The sequence below is a fragment of the Hypomesus nipponensis genome, chromosome 21 (genome assembly GCF_054491055.1).
Source record: "Hypomesus nipponensis isolate SF chromosome 21, ASM5449105v1, whole genome shotgun sequence".
In the NCBI taxonomy this organism is placed as follows: Eukaryota; Metazoa; Chordata; class Actinopteri; order Osmeriformes; family Osmeridae; genus Hypomesus; species Hypomesus nipponensis.
Window position 1 is genome coordinate 6,792,876 of NC_140381.1, and position 13,694 is coordinate 6,806,569.

The 13,694-nt window shown below is 44.2% G+C and overlaps 2 protein-coding genes across 3 annotated transcripts; one reads left to right on the forward strand and one right to left on the reverse strand.

Annotated features, from left to right (window-relative positions):
• Window positions 1–4,624: 4,624 nt before the first annotated feature.
• LOC146237665 (uncharacterized) lies at window positions 4,625–5,813 on the reverse strand. The gene is made up of 2 exons (XM_084685739.1): window positions 5,604–5,813; window positions 4,625–5,448 (listed from the first exon to the last, which is right to left on the reverse strand). The coding sequence occupies exons 1-2, from the start codon at window positions 5,659–5,661 to the stop codon at window positions 4,796–4,798; spliced, it is 711 nt and encodes a 236-aa protein (XP_084541865.1). The 5' UTR covers window positions 5,662–5,813; the 3' UTR covers window positions 4,625–4,795.
• A 741-nt stretch (window positions 5,814–6,554) lies between these two features.
• On the forward strand, window positions 6,555–12,167 carry LOC146237666 (voltage-dependent calcium channel gamma-4 subunit-like). 2 transcript variants are annotated; one of them, XM_084685738.1, is made up of 5 exons: window positions 6,643–6,782; window positions 7,014–7,313; window positions 10,022–10,105; window positions 10,531–10,671; window positions 10,805–12,167. In XM_084685738.1, the coding sequence occupies exons 2-5, from the start codon at window positions 7,232–7,234 to the stop codon at window positions 11,365–11,367; spliced, it is 870 nt and encodes a 289-aa protein (XP_084541864.1). In that variant the 5' UTR covers window positions 6,643–6,782; window positions 7,014–7,231; the 3' UTR covers window positions 11,368–12,167. The 2 variants fall into 2 exon arrangements, with proteins under 2 accessions (XP_084541863.1, XP_084541864.1); XM_084685737.1 differs by lacking the exon at window positions 7,014–7,313 and having other exon boundaries at window positions 6,555–6,782.
• The last annotated feature ends 1,527 nt before the right edge of the window (window positions 12,168–13,694 follow it).

Below are 13,694 nucleotides of genomic sequence, written 5' to 3' on the forward strand. Positions count from 1 at the left end.
TGCCTGGATAATTTGGTATTTTAGATTCGAATCAACCATGCCGGTGCACAGCTCTTTGTCTCTCTCTAGTGGTGTAACGGATAATAAGCCATAACTGCCTGAATGAAAGAGAAACTGCTAGTTTTTTTTTTTTAAGCCTCCATTTCCCAATTAAGCACAACAAGGTATATATAATGCAATGCATTAGATTATAGTTAATATAAAAGCATAGTATAGAGTAGTAGAATCAGGGACATGTAATGTATTCAATACTCATGTTCAGGCCAGTTACTATTATTTCAAATGTTATTAATCAACAGATATTTTTATCAATCCCTTCACTGGTTATGAGTGTTGATATTTTAAACTGACCAGTCAGTCCCGCCTTAGGGGGCCGGGCCAGCTGTGCCCGCCCTGGGACAAGCAATTTATTTTGTTTTTAACTGACGACTGATGAAGCTGTCACCAATCCCACCTTTTGTTGGATTATCTAGAGAGAATAGGCTTTAAATATACGGCGTTTCCTTAATGTTAATCAGCGACTACCTAGATTGGTAGAAGAAAGTAACAAAGACGGCGAAACAGGATGTAACGTTAGTTCTGAAGAGGTTGTCACGACACTGCCGAAGCTAGGTACTGTACTGTACTGTAGCTATGCTAGTGCTTGTCAGCTGTAGAGCAAGCTAGCTAATACAAACAAAACAAACACGTAAACATCGCGGATGTAGCCAGGTAGCTACATTTTTCAATTTACAGTATATGTGAGATAACAATAGGTGCCTAACTAAGTGCACCCCTACGATGGTTATGGACAGTCACACTTGCTCATTGTGCAACACACCAATCAATCTTTTACGTCGATTCAACTACAGTGGCCCTGAAGTACAAAACACACGCTCCCCCAAATGCGAAACGACATTACATGAACTCAAAACGACATTACATGACCTGAAAACGATATTACATTAACTAAAAACTACATTACATTAATTCAAAATGACATTACATTAACTCTAAATGGAAAGGGTAGGTACAACACTTTCGTCGCGCAGTCTGCGACCAGGGCAGATTCTACATTAGATCGATGTAGCATGAAGTCCAAAGTGCCACTAGTGTGCCACCTAGTGGTCAAAAAATGGCATGACGTAAAGAATACACCGTTTTTAGATCAGAACAAGGCATCAGATAAACATTGAAACTTAAACCAATCAGATTCAGTTTTCACTTTCAAATTAAATTTCGGTGACACATAATACACATCAACATTTTCTCCATATTCTCATCTGCTGTGCTGTAAACTTTGCCTCTGGACAGCAAAAATAAACTGGACAGACTGTCCAACACACTCATGCCTAAAGGCACAAACACAGGCACATAAACATAAAATGGAGTGATATTTATAGCAACATGAATCTTAAGTCGAACATAGGTAAAGTAGAAAGTGAACCTAGCGGTGACGACAAGCATTTTTCTCAGGCGAACGCAAAATTGCATGGTCAGCAATGTAGGGCCACACTCCACACCTGCCATTGTCAGTGTGGCGACCCTCCGCGTGTGACTTTGGGCCCACACACATCTCCTCCCTACCACTGGGGATCCACCCCATCTGGATGGAATGGAGATTAGTGTTGGTGCATTCAGTTATTCATCCTAACCAGAAGGCCCAGCTGAGAGGTCTCATAACACCCTGTGGAAGGAACCAGGGAAGGAACTGGAGAGGGGGGAGGATAGGGAAGAGAGGAACCGAAGGATGACCGTCAAGTTTCGTCGATGCATTTATTCAATGTTACGTGGCTGCTCGAAATGTTTGGGGCTATCTCGCAATGTTTGGGGCGATCTCGTTGTTGTGATCAGTGACCGATGCGCTTTTGTAAAGCTCTCTCATGGAAGTCGCTTTGGGTAAAAGCGTCTGCTAAATGCATAAATGTAAATGTACTCTTTGGAGTTGGTGTCCAAGGATCTGAGTCCAGGCCAGATGTTTGTCAGTGGTGCTGAGGGAAGGCTGGAGAGAAGTGGAACGGCCACTCCCTTGTGAGGCTCTCACGAGCCTTCTGACTCAGCGTCTTTTGCACACACTCACATGCATAAGTGTGAGTCCACAAGTTCATGTCTCGCGTTAGATCATGCTCTAATTATTCGAGTTACATTTTGGAATTGAACTCTGGTACAGGCCAACCGGACTCTTGGCACAATGCTTTTGAGTTTGTGTCACCGATAACTTAGCTCACGATACCTGGAAGTACTATACTCATAGTGTCCTCGTTAGCATTGTCATGCGAAACCACAACCACACTGGATGCTAACAGAGAAGCTTCCCTGTCATATCTTTCACTGGAGAAGGTATAGCAAACTGGAATACAGATGTCTCAGTCTGAGATGAGGCTCTCATTAAACCTGGACAGAGATCTAGAAAGAAAGAGAGAGAGAGAGAGAGAGTGAGAGAAGAAGGAACAGAGAGAAGGCGAGAGAGAGAGAAAAAAGAAACCTGAGAGAGATAGAGAGCACAGATCTCACCTCGGGCCATTGTTTCAGACTACTGCCTCATACTCTAAAGCCTGGATGCAATGAGCGCAGGCCGACGGCAAATATCTCATCAGCGAAGCTAGGATGAATCATAATGTGTGGCCTACGCTTTCATGTTGAAGACAATGTACTGTAAATGCGCGACAAGAGACCTCTATTGACCTAGTCCTCAAGGCTTCCTTAGAACATTGCTTTGTCTCTATTTACTGTTCCTGTTTCCTGTGTGGATAGGACTCAGAGGAGTGACAGATCCCTGGAAAGCCGCTGTTAAAGAACCTGTTTGCTGTCTGCAGGATCACTTGCTGCAGGAACAGTAATTTCTGAGTAACCTGAATAATAATAGTCTTTGATATGGGCTTTGAGGATATAGTGGCGTTTGGGGGTGTTTGTAGTATGGCGCAATATATGTTTGTGCTTGTGTGTATGTGGGTGCTGTTGGTTAGGTGTTTTTTAAATGAAACATTTTTGTCCTTTTTATCACTGTTTTGGCCCTCTAAACACACTGCTGAAATTGTCGAGACGTTGAATATCAGACTCCCAGTTTTTCTCTCTACAACTAAATAAAAGCACGTCCCTCACACTACCTGTAACACACCATTCGTAAAATCTCAACTGGGGTTTCCTCTAAACCTAACCCAGCAGAATAATAACCGTGTAGTCTGATGAATACAATATCGATGGCACTCAGTGGTCGAAACACAGAATCTGTGTTTATCCAGGAACAGTCTAGAAAGCTGTTAAATGAACCCCTGTTGAAATGAGTTTCTCTCCACTTTCTCTCATCTTAGTCCAAAGCGCTCATCAATGTAAACAGGACACACTTCCCAGGCCTGGATGAAGGGTATACTGCATTTCAGACATATTTGTACAATGTTGCCCAACATCCAGACAGATATCTCCTCTGAGAAGTCAGTGTGTCTGGTCTTAAAAGCATGCAATCCAAACACCCCTTGGATCGTATGCAGACAAAGACAATAATACTGATGATTGTAGTACCACTGTGTGCTCAGTATTTCAAGTGCAACTGGAACTCTTGAACTTTTCAGGTCACTACGAGGAATCATACCGTCCTAATAAATTACGGTAAAGGAACATATTATTTTCAATGATTTCAAGTGTCATTTCCTCTCTTCTTCCCTCCACTCCATCACTCCCTCACATCCCTGCTTATTTCTCACACTGATAGGTGGAAATAGTCAATGAACGAACATACCCACAGCTGAAAAAGCACTCCACAGGCAACCATCTGATCATACAACTTGACCCACCCCCCCCCCCCTGCCCGTGCCTCTCCCCCCTGCGCCCCCCCCCCGCCATCTAATTAGAAGTCCCAGGCCTGCCTCTCCCTTCCTCCATTCCTCTTTTCATTCCACCCTCCTTTAAGTCTTTCTTTCTCTACCCTCTTTCTCTCTCTCTCTCTCTCTCTCTCTCTATCTCTCTCTATCTCTCTCTCGCTCTCTCTCTCTCTGTGTCTCTCTCTCCCTCACTTCTCCTTCTCTTTTACTGGACGGGTTCAGGATATGATTCACTGTCCAAAGGAGCCCTCACCCCCCTTCCCTCCCAGAGTGAGCTAGTTTCATTGGGACCAGGATGTGATTCATAGACTGGGCTGAGGGTCGGGGGGGGGGGGGGGGGGGGGATTTTTCTGTCAAAGGGATGGGATGTAAACCCAGGACTAGTCAGCCATCCAGTCAGCCAGTCAGTCAGCCAGTCAGCTAGCCAGCAGGAGCTCTGTGTCTCTGTGAAAGAGGAGCACTCTGTGGGAGAGGCTGGGAAGAACACAGCTGAACTGTGGCTCTTAAAGGGACAGGGAGATGAAGGGTCTGTCTGTCTGTCTGTCTGTCTGTCTGTTTGCCTGCTTTGCTTTCTTGCCTGTCTGTAAGCCTGACTGTCTGACTCGTTATCTGTCCACCACTCTTTACCTCTGCTTATTGAAAGGGATCACAAGTTTAAAATAATGTTAACTTTTATGGAGTAGTTGGGCGTTTCCAACAATATTTTGAGTGTTGCATCTGAGTGATATGATAAACATAGCTTACATTACTAGTTAAAACAAACTCACAAACACATAGTAACATAATATTTTTTTTATTGAAATAAAAACACAATATCTTATGCCAAAGCCTATAATATTATAATTGTATTCTCATAAAAAACAATGAACAACTTATCACTAAATACTTATGTCTAACTTATATGAAAATAATGATAGATATTTTCACTAAAACCATTTCTAAACATATATCACTGACTGAAAACCTAACCACAGCTAAGAATTAATTAGAGAATTTAGTTATTTGAAAACACTGAATGTGCCAGTTTGTGCAGTTTGTCCATATCGGAACCTCTTGAAGCAGGGGGAGGCCTCTTTGTCCTCGTCCGCCGCCCGGTACCTCTTTTGGGCTATGGGCTGGGCGTAGAGTCCCTGGTGGAGAAGGTTCTCTCTGGATGTCTCCACTCCCGACACCCTCTCCTCTCTCCCCCAGCGCCGGTCAAAAACCTGGCTGGGCGCGGTGCGACGGTTCCACCAGGGCTTTCTGGATCTCACCCTGGAGCGTCCACGGCTGGCCTGTCTCTGGTGGAGGTGGGACCGGAATCGGTGGAAGAAGCTGGGCCGGACATCCCTCTCTTTGCTTCTCCTTGTGGAGGAGGAGGAAGACGAGGAGGAGGAGGCACCATCGCTCTCAGACTCCCAGACGTCAAGCACCAGATATGAGCCAACATCACCCAGGTCGGTGGAGTCAAAGACCCTGAAAGGTGGGTCTCTGGTGCCGGAGAGGGGGTGGGGCTGTGCAGGTCGTTTCAAACCTGGCAACCGAGCAGCCTTCTTGCACTGCACCTTGTAGCCCACCTTGACATGGGAAGATGTGGCAGGTATGCAAATCTGGGAGGACAATTTCTGGTCCTTGGGTACAAGACCCTCAGCATATATACTTAGTTCAGAGCCTGAAAGGTGACCATGGAAACAAACAAACAAACTGTAAAATTGTTTTGAGGCCTTGATGGAACTACTACTGAATTGCCATTGAATTCATGTTAAAACATACATTTTAACATACATTTACATTTGGACACACTCTAAAACTAAAATGTAGGTCTACCTTTCGATCCCGTTTTGAATTTTCGTGGGAAAGGCTTGGTAAATTTAGTAGGAGCCATTGCGCGCACGTCTATTGCTTGTCAGTCAAATGTAGGATGTGAATGTGGTCGTGTGAAGAGACAGTGGCCTACATTTCGCGGCTTGTTTGGTTATGTTTCCCCGGAGACCCTATGAAAATTCTAAAACTTCACAACATTTTTCTTCTATATTCCAAAGCTACTTTATGATGTCGATGCGGCGCCGTCAAGTTAGAACCATAGAGTAGAAGGCTTTGATTTGAATATGGTGATGTTTAAATGATACTGATTTTTTTCAAGGTAACTATAGAAATATCATGTCTAATAATGACTGTTCAAATGACCTCATATTGCGAGACCAGACCCAATTTTCTGCGTTCGCGTGTGGTCCTTTTTACGCCCATGATAAAGTAAATGGATGTTTCTGTTTGAAAAGAGACAACACCAATGCTAAGTGGTTGTCATCAATATTAGTTTAGCTAGTTATGGTATTTCTTTATTGTTCTTCAAGCTACATCATGTCGTCTCTCATTGGTTAGCTGAATGGAAGGTGTGGTCTGTATGGAAGATATTGGGGTCTTTGTCAAAATCACTCATTGAGAGTCAGAAAGCAATTCAATACAGCACACGACAAACTCATCGTTCTATGAAACACTCACGTTTACTTTTACAAACAAACCTCGTTCGTTCGATTCCACTTGTAGCAGAATCCGAAATGTGGAACTTTAAAGAATAAAAACAGACGGAACATCAAAAATCAGCCACAGCAACATAAACTTGAAGTCAATTTGGCTTTACGGTTCCGGTAGAAGTTCTTTTTTCTCGCTTTCAAGAAAGAACAAAATTAACATGAAAGATTTGAGGTTTTACGCATACTTTGGACATATGGACACGCTGCGCGCTCCGGTGTTTATGTAGTAGCGGGTTATTATGAGGCGTCATGGCGTGTTGTGACCGTGGGGTTCAGGTACTGCTGGCCATCGTGGGGGCTTTTGCGGCTTTCAGCCTGATGACCATCGCCATCGGGACAGATTACTGGCTGTACTCCCGGGCGTACATATGCAACACCACAAATGCCACCACGGACGACATGCAAATGCAACCGAAGAAAACTAAAGGGGACATGACACACTCTGGTCTTTGGAGGATATGCTGCATTGAAGGTAGTTAAAAGATAAGCTACTCATCAGTTTTCATGTGAAACACTTCTTTTCTGATAAAGGGATCTCAGTAAGATGTCTTGGAACATTTTAAGTGCATACAAGTGGAGAAGCATATATATCTTTTTTAATAAAGTGATGATTGATTGCATCCAAATTGCCTACATGAAGCCAACAGTACCGACTTTGAACCACGCTGCGTGTCCATAAAAACTTATCTGGCTTTTCCCTCAGTCTTGGAACGCCAAGCACGGCTTCAGAGACGTTGGCTGCCGCGCACAGGAGGAGTCTGTGCCCATTGGGCCAATGTGAAGTGTTTGGTATTTTGTTTGGAGAATAATGTGATCTATCTGCCGAAAATTGTAATTGCAATTCATAAGAAGCTACATGAAGCATGTAATTAAACGGATAATTATTTGTCCTTGTAAGTGAGCTTAGGCTAACAACTTCAGATGTGTAGATGCGCTCCATCCGGTTGTGCCATTCTGTTGCTTGGCAACTACCCTCTGAATTTGCAATGGAAACATAAGGAAGGTTTGAAATCGACATTGATTCCTTAAAGCATTGTTTGTTGTTATTGTTTGTTAAAAACAGGTTGCCTAAATGTTTATTTGACTCTGGTTATTACACTGAAACTGATCTGAGCTTTTATCCGCCTAATTAGAGTTGACACAGGCTTCAGCTGTCAATCCTTCGATAGTCTAGACTCCGTATCTACAATCCTATGTATTGGTCACAGACTGAGAAGTTGAATTTATAAAAAAAAAAAAAAAAAAAGAAGATAAATCGTGGGAACCCCCATGCTTAGGCCTACTTTGTTTACTGGCTTCGAAAAGCAAATAAGTGATCAAAGCGAACATTTGCGCTGTCCAAAGTGGCGCTGTCCACTGCGCGTGGTACTGAAATGTAGCTCGAGAATAAGCGCAAACAGAAACAATCCCACTAGGCGGCATTTGTTTCTTATTAGTGTGTGTGTGTGTGTGTTTGTGTGTGTGTTTGTGTGTGTGTGTGTGTGCGCGCGTCCTCGTGTGAGGGTGTGTACGTGTGTGTGTGTGAAGAAGAGACAGAAAGAGAGAGTGTGCAGGGGAGGATGCTCACTGTGATGGGCAAAATCATAGAATGACTGATGGTTTGAGATGCTCTATAACACACATGGACAGATAAACACACACACAAGCCCTGACAGTTGACCCAGGGTAAGAAAACCCACAGCAATGAAGTGATGGGATTCAATCCTATTCCGTCTGTGTCCAACAAGAAACGGTCTGCACCCGTCTAAACCCACAACCCACCTCTCCATTCCCCCCCTCCCCCCCAACCATGCCTGCTGACTAACCCACTGTTTATTTGCACAGTTGGAGTGTGTGAAACAGCTTTGTTTGGGGCCGTGAAAACCAAATGAGAGTGTGCAATGTAGCCTTTTAAGCAGCACAGAAGCTTCTCAAAGTCTTGTTTCCCAATCATGCATGAGTCATAGAAGTCCCACTTTGACAGTGTTTTGCCTGTTTCCCCAGTGATACAACCTCTTGAGAAAGGAGTGCATTTGACATTTTCATGGACAACTATCTAAGAGGAGTTCCAGCTCTGCAATTGGTGCATCTGTGTGTTTCTGTAGCTTGTGTGTTGTGTGTGGATGGATTGGCTGTATGTATACTGATGTGTGTGTGTGTGTGAGAGAGAAAGTGTGTGTTTATGAATATGTGCATGTGTGTTTGTGTGTGAGAGAGAGGAGTTTTTGTTTATGACATGTGTATGTGTGTGTGTGTGTGTGTGTGTGTGTGTGCATTAGTAAGATGTCAAAGGCGCCCTCTGAGAAGCGGGTCTGAAATTTGATTCTTGGGCGAGAGAAGAGGGGGGGTGGTTGCCGTGGTGAGGCTATGCTGAGTAATAAAGAGCGTACTCTGGGGAGAGCTGGACCCTGCTCTCGCTCTCTATCTTTCTCTCTGTCTCTCTATCTCTCTCTCTCTGTCTCTCTCTCTCGTTCCCTATCTTTCTCTATGTCTCTCTATCTCTCTCTCTCTCTCTCTCGCTCCCTATCTTTTTCTCTGTCTCTCTGTCTCTCTGTCTCTCTCTGTCTCTCTGTCTAGACACAAAGTCATTTATGCTGGTAGTGGGTCAAAAGCCAATGCAATGTATCTTTTCATTTGTTAAAGTCAAGTTTTCTGCTGCAAGTGTGTGTTGCAAAGGGTGTTTTGCAACCTGCTTCTTTGGAGACACAGGCCCATTTGTCTGGCCCGCTAGGTCCTGCAGAGAGAGAGAGAGCGAGAGAAAGAGAGAAAGAGAGAGACGCGATAGAGAGACAGAGAAAGACAGCAGGAGAAAGAGAGCACGATTTAGAGAGAGAGGGGGAGGATCCTGCCTGGGCCCGAGGGATGGTGCAGATGGACTGTCTGGGTCACTGGGGTCACGTTTCCTATTGGTCAAGGGCCAGATTCTGTCTCTCTAGCCCTCAAGTGCTGGATAGGACTGAGCAGTGAGTGTCCTGCAGTCCTCATGCTGTGGTGTAATACTGGGGGTTGGCCAACAGGGGCAGCATTAGGAGGCTGAAGCTCATCTCGGTACCTGTTTGAACCATGTGTGATGTGCTCCCCTAGGAACCTGAATTACTAAGTAGATCTTTCAGTATCTTGGTAGAGATCCCTTTGGTGTAGGATTTTTCCTATTTCTTCTGTGTAGCTGGGACTAAAATATCAGTATGCATTTAACATGTTTGGAGAAAATACCCCTTAATTTGGCCATGAGGAACACATGTTTGTTTATCCGGAAGCATCAACCATATATTATTCAGGAGTTTGTGTCTTTAAACATCTTTTGCACAAGTGTTAATTCTGAAACTTTTAGGTGATGCTGCTAAATCAGTGTCAAAGTCTGCACTCACAGGCTCCATTTTTGTTAATATTCATACTTCAATGTTTTATTCTCTTAAAAGCTCATGGAGCATTCTCTAAGCAGCGAGTCTTGGTGTTTGAGTTCGGGTCGGGTGGAGGCTAGAGGCTGGAGGCTCCGAACTGGTGTGTGCGTTCAGAGCGCCTTGTCCTCCAATGGGCTTTTAACAATGCTGAGTAAAAAGTCAGTTCCAACCCCAATTCCACCCAATACGTTTTCAATGAGAATCTTCTCTTGAACATCAGACATCTGTTTGATCTGACATGATCCCATTTAAAAACCTTCATGTCTATTCTTGTCATATTTGCATAAGCGATTTAAAGTATCGCTTGATGTGTTTTATGTCTTCTCCACAGGTATCAACAAAGGCAGCTGTTTCAGGATCAATCATTTCCCAGGCGACAACGACTATGACACAGACAGCTCGGAGTACATCTTACGTAGGTTCCTTTCTTCCACCCCTCTGGTGTCTTTGACCCCTCCTGGTTGGCTGCAGAGAGCTACGGAGAGCCCTTTGACATGTCGTCGTCGATTTGTCTCGACTTCTGTGGCGTTCTCTCATAAAAACATGATGTCATGACAGTGCGTGGAGCTAAGCTGACGCTAATGGCAGATGAGTATTTGTGAGTCGAGTAAGTAGCCAGGGAAGTTCCTGTATGACGCGTAGCAAAATGACTGCGCTCATGCTTGTCCTTGTGCACATACTTTGCACTTTTAGCACGTTATGCTATTATAGCAAGTGTGTGCATTCCATTGGGAGGCACACATTATTGGTAACGCTAATGATGATAGCATGCCCCTACGAAGGCTGTATTTACAATCCACTTTGAGCTAACTGTGCTAGCATGCTATACTTTGTGTGCAGGAATTGTGAGGGCATCCAGCCTCTTTCCCATCCTTAGTACCATCCTGTTACTTCTCGGAGGCCTGTGTTTGGTAATAGGAAGAGTCTACAGCACCAAGAACAATATCCTGTTAAGTGGCGGAATACTATTTGTGGCTGCAGGTATGTGAAAGGACATCCAAACACACATACACATATTCCTTTGTATGAATGTACATGCACGCAAAACTACCAAATCAGCCCCACAAACAAATGATGTATTTCTTTCTCTCTCCCTCCCCCTCTTTTTCACCAGGCCTGAGCAACATTATCGGCATTATCGTCTACATCTCCAGCAACGCCGGCGACCCCAGCGACAAGCGCGACGAAGACAAGAAGAACACCTACTCCTACGGCTGGTCCTTCTACTTCGGCGCCCTGTCCTTCATCGTGGCCGAGTCGGTCGGCGTGCTCGCCGTCAACATCTACATCGAGAAGAACAAAGAGAAACGCTTCCGGGCGCGCCGCGAGTTCATCAAGTCCACTTCCTCGTCTTCGCCATACTCCCGCATCCCTAGTTACCGTTACCGTCGGAGACGCTCCCGCTCAAGCTCGCACTCCACCGACCCGTCACGCGAACCCTCGCCGGTGGGGATGAAAATGGCGATGTCTGGAGGCGCGGTCGGAGGGGGAGGGTTCGGGATGGGCTTGGCGATGGCAGACATGGGCATGTACTCCTTCGCTCGGGACCCCATGAAGGGCGGGGGTGCAACAGCTGGGCCTTACAGCCCCGAGCATGACCCGCGATTCCTGCAAGTCCACAACTGCTTCCAGAAAGATCTTAAGGATGGCGTCAATAGGAGGACAACGCCAGTATGAGTGTTGGCGTGTATCGTTGTGATAGAAAAACAATGGAACTGAATACAGTATCAGGAAAGGAGTAATAGTTGAACGTAATACAGAAGGTCACAGGACAATTGGAGTTTCTCCATGACTGACAGCCCAGAATGGTGTCCATCTTGAATGGTCAGATGTCATTTGATGGAGCGCACTATCCTCTTTGGCAAATTAGTCTTCATGAGGATAAATGGGTGGACTGGAACTCCGATTTATTGGCCGGCAACTTTATATGTTGACAAAAAGAAAACATAGTTACAAAAATAAGTAGCAATATTTTGTCAAATGCTGAAGTACTAGTCCCCAAAATGTTGCCATATCCTTTTATTAGATGTTTTAAATAGCTGAAATAGTTTCCAAGTTATTCAAATTGTTGGTGTGAGTGATTTTTGCAAATACAACTGGTGCTAACTGTGTAATATCCTTAGGCTTATCCCAACTACCATGCTACTACCTGGAACCTACCCAGGCTGCTTGGTAGGCTACTTGTTGAATGCTGATGTACCTGTATGTTTGCTGTGTAGGATTATCTGAACCGCTGCCACATTCTAATGAATGGCGCACATATCATACAGCACATCAATGCTTGTAGATAAGTAGAATACAGGACAATTACGATAGAAGAGTCTACAGTACAATATTCAATGTAATGTATGTTTACATCGATAACATTCCGACGGAGACAGTGATAGATTGATTTCTGTCAAACGTATTTAGGATACAGATGTCTTCAGTGTTCTATCAACAGGCTCAGGGACAATGAAACTAGACATTTAACACATTCATGTTGTAAAAGACTTTAATATTTGATGTTGTTTTATGATCTTCTCTAAAGCCTGACAGACTGTTAATTGTCTATATATCGAGCAGAGATCACTTCATGTGTAAATGTTTTTTCTTTCATATTTGGGGCTTGAGTTTGGAAAGTTATTACGTTTCCCTCCCGGACCAATTCCAGTTTCCATTCAAAGTTAACTGTTTTCGATTCACGTGTGATTTAACACATAACAATCCATTGAATTGGATACAACCATTCCCCCGCTCACCCAAAATCTGTGGCTTTCTGGCATAGTTGAAGTAGGCCTACCGAGGTAATTAAGCGTCTGTAGTCTGTTATGATATGCTCTGATGGCATGACCAGAATCCACTGGGTGTCAGAGATACTAGAATAAACACACTTCACGCATGAATCGTCAATGAACAGATTGGCAAATGTTCAAATATCTCCCGACTCAACCCAAAGCTTCAGCATACTACGCACTTAATCTTGGTGTTGCTTTTACAGATCATTTGATTGCGTGGTATTATTCGTATTCCATGTGATTCCTTTCATTAGCAGCAATCAAAAAATTGATTTCCATTGGTGTTGTATTTTTTTTACACGGTTGCACTTGTATTGCCATGTGAGTAGCCTGCTTACTAAACAGCATGGTTGCCAGACCTCGACAAGTTTCACTGGGAATGAGTGGAACAAGATATCTTAGTTACGCCAAAATGGTCCACTGAATAGCACTCTGTTCAAGCCATGTGCTTTGAGTAATTCCCCCACAAATCTCATTTTACACTTAACTGTCAGCCATGCCAATGCCAAACCATCCCTAACCCTTGCAGATATTTTCGGCCACGAGAAAGCTTAATGGTCTTGTCTGCCTGTGAGTTTCGTTCCCCGGTGTTGGAGAGGAATAACAGGATATGTGTTCCTCGTGGTCATAGAGCTGGCCACTGGTTAGATGAAAGGATCATGAAAAGGGAATAAGTTCTGATAATGTTTATTAACTTTAGTCAATCAGATTTGCATGGTGGCCTTCCCAGTAAAAAAAAAAAAAAAGTGTGTCTTGTGTTTGTTACTTTCAAGGTTGTACTCAATGTTGATGTTACTAGCTTCCTCCCCTACAGGCTCTTCTACCTTTCCAACTTCCTTCCAAACACCTTTCCAACTTCCTTCCAAACACCCTTTCCACCACATAGGGTCTCTTTGACCATGTATCTTGCTTTTTAAAATGGCCGACATTCCTGGCGGAGGTGGAAATCCTTGGCTCTTTGTTCCTCATCACCTCGCAGAGCCGGTTGCCAACAGCTAGAGCGAGATCACTCACCACAGTACTGGCATGACAGGCAATCAGGGCCCCTCTCAAGTGAGACATGAGTGCCTACTGGTGTGTGGTGATAACCCAATCAAGGAGCCATTGGAGTGGGACAGTGGACCAATCATAGTGTATAAGAAGGGGCACCAACCAACATAAATGGGACGGGGGACCAATCAAAGTGAAGAAATTGGACAAGGTACCGATCATTATAAGGATATTTTG

Coding starts and splice junctions, on each gene's coding strand:
- LOC146237665 (XM_084685739.1), bottom strand. CDS start 5,661: ATGGCTCCTACTAAATTTACCAAGCCTTTCCCACGAAAATTCAAAACG. Junction 5,449..5,603: donor ATTCAAAACGGGATCGAAAG/GTAGACCTACAT, acceptor GTCACCTTTCAG/GCTCTGAACTAAGTATATAT.
- LOC146237666 (XM_084685737.1), top strand. CDS start 6,560: ATGGCGTGTTGTGACCGTGGGGTTCAGGTACTGCTGGCCATCGTGGGG. Junction 10,106..10,530: donor CAGCTCGGAGTACATCTTAC/GTAGGTTCCTTT, acceptor CTTTGTGTGCAG/GAATTGTGAGGGCATCCAGC. Junction 10,672..10,804: donor AATACTATTTGTGGCTGCAG/GTATGTGAAAGG, acceptor CTTTTTCACCAG/GCCTGAGCAACATTATCGGC.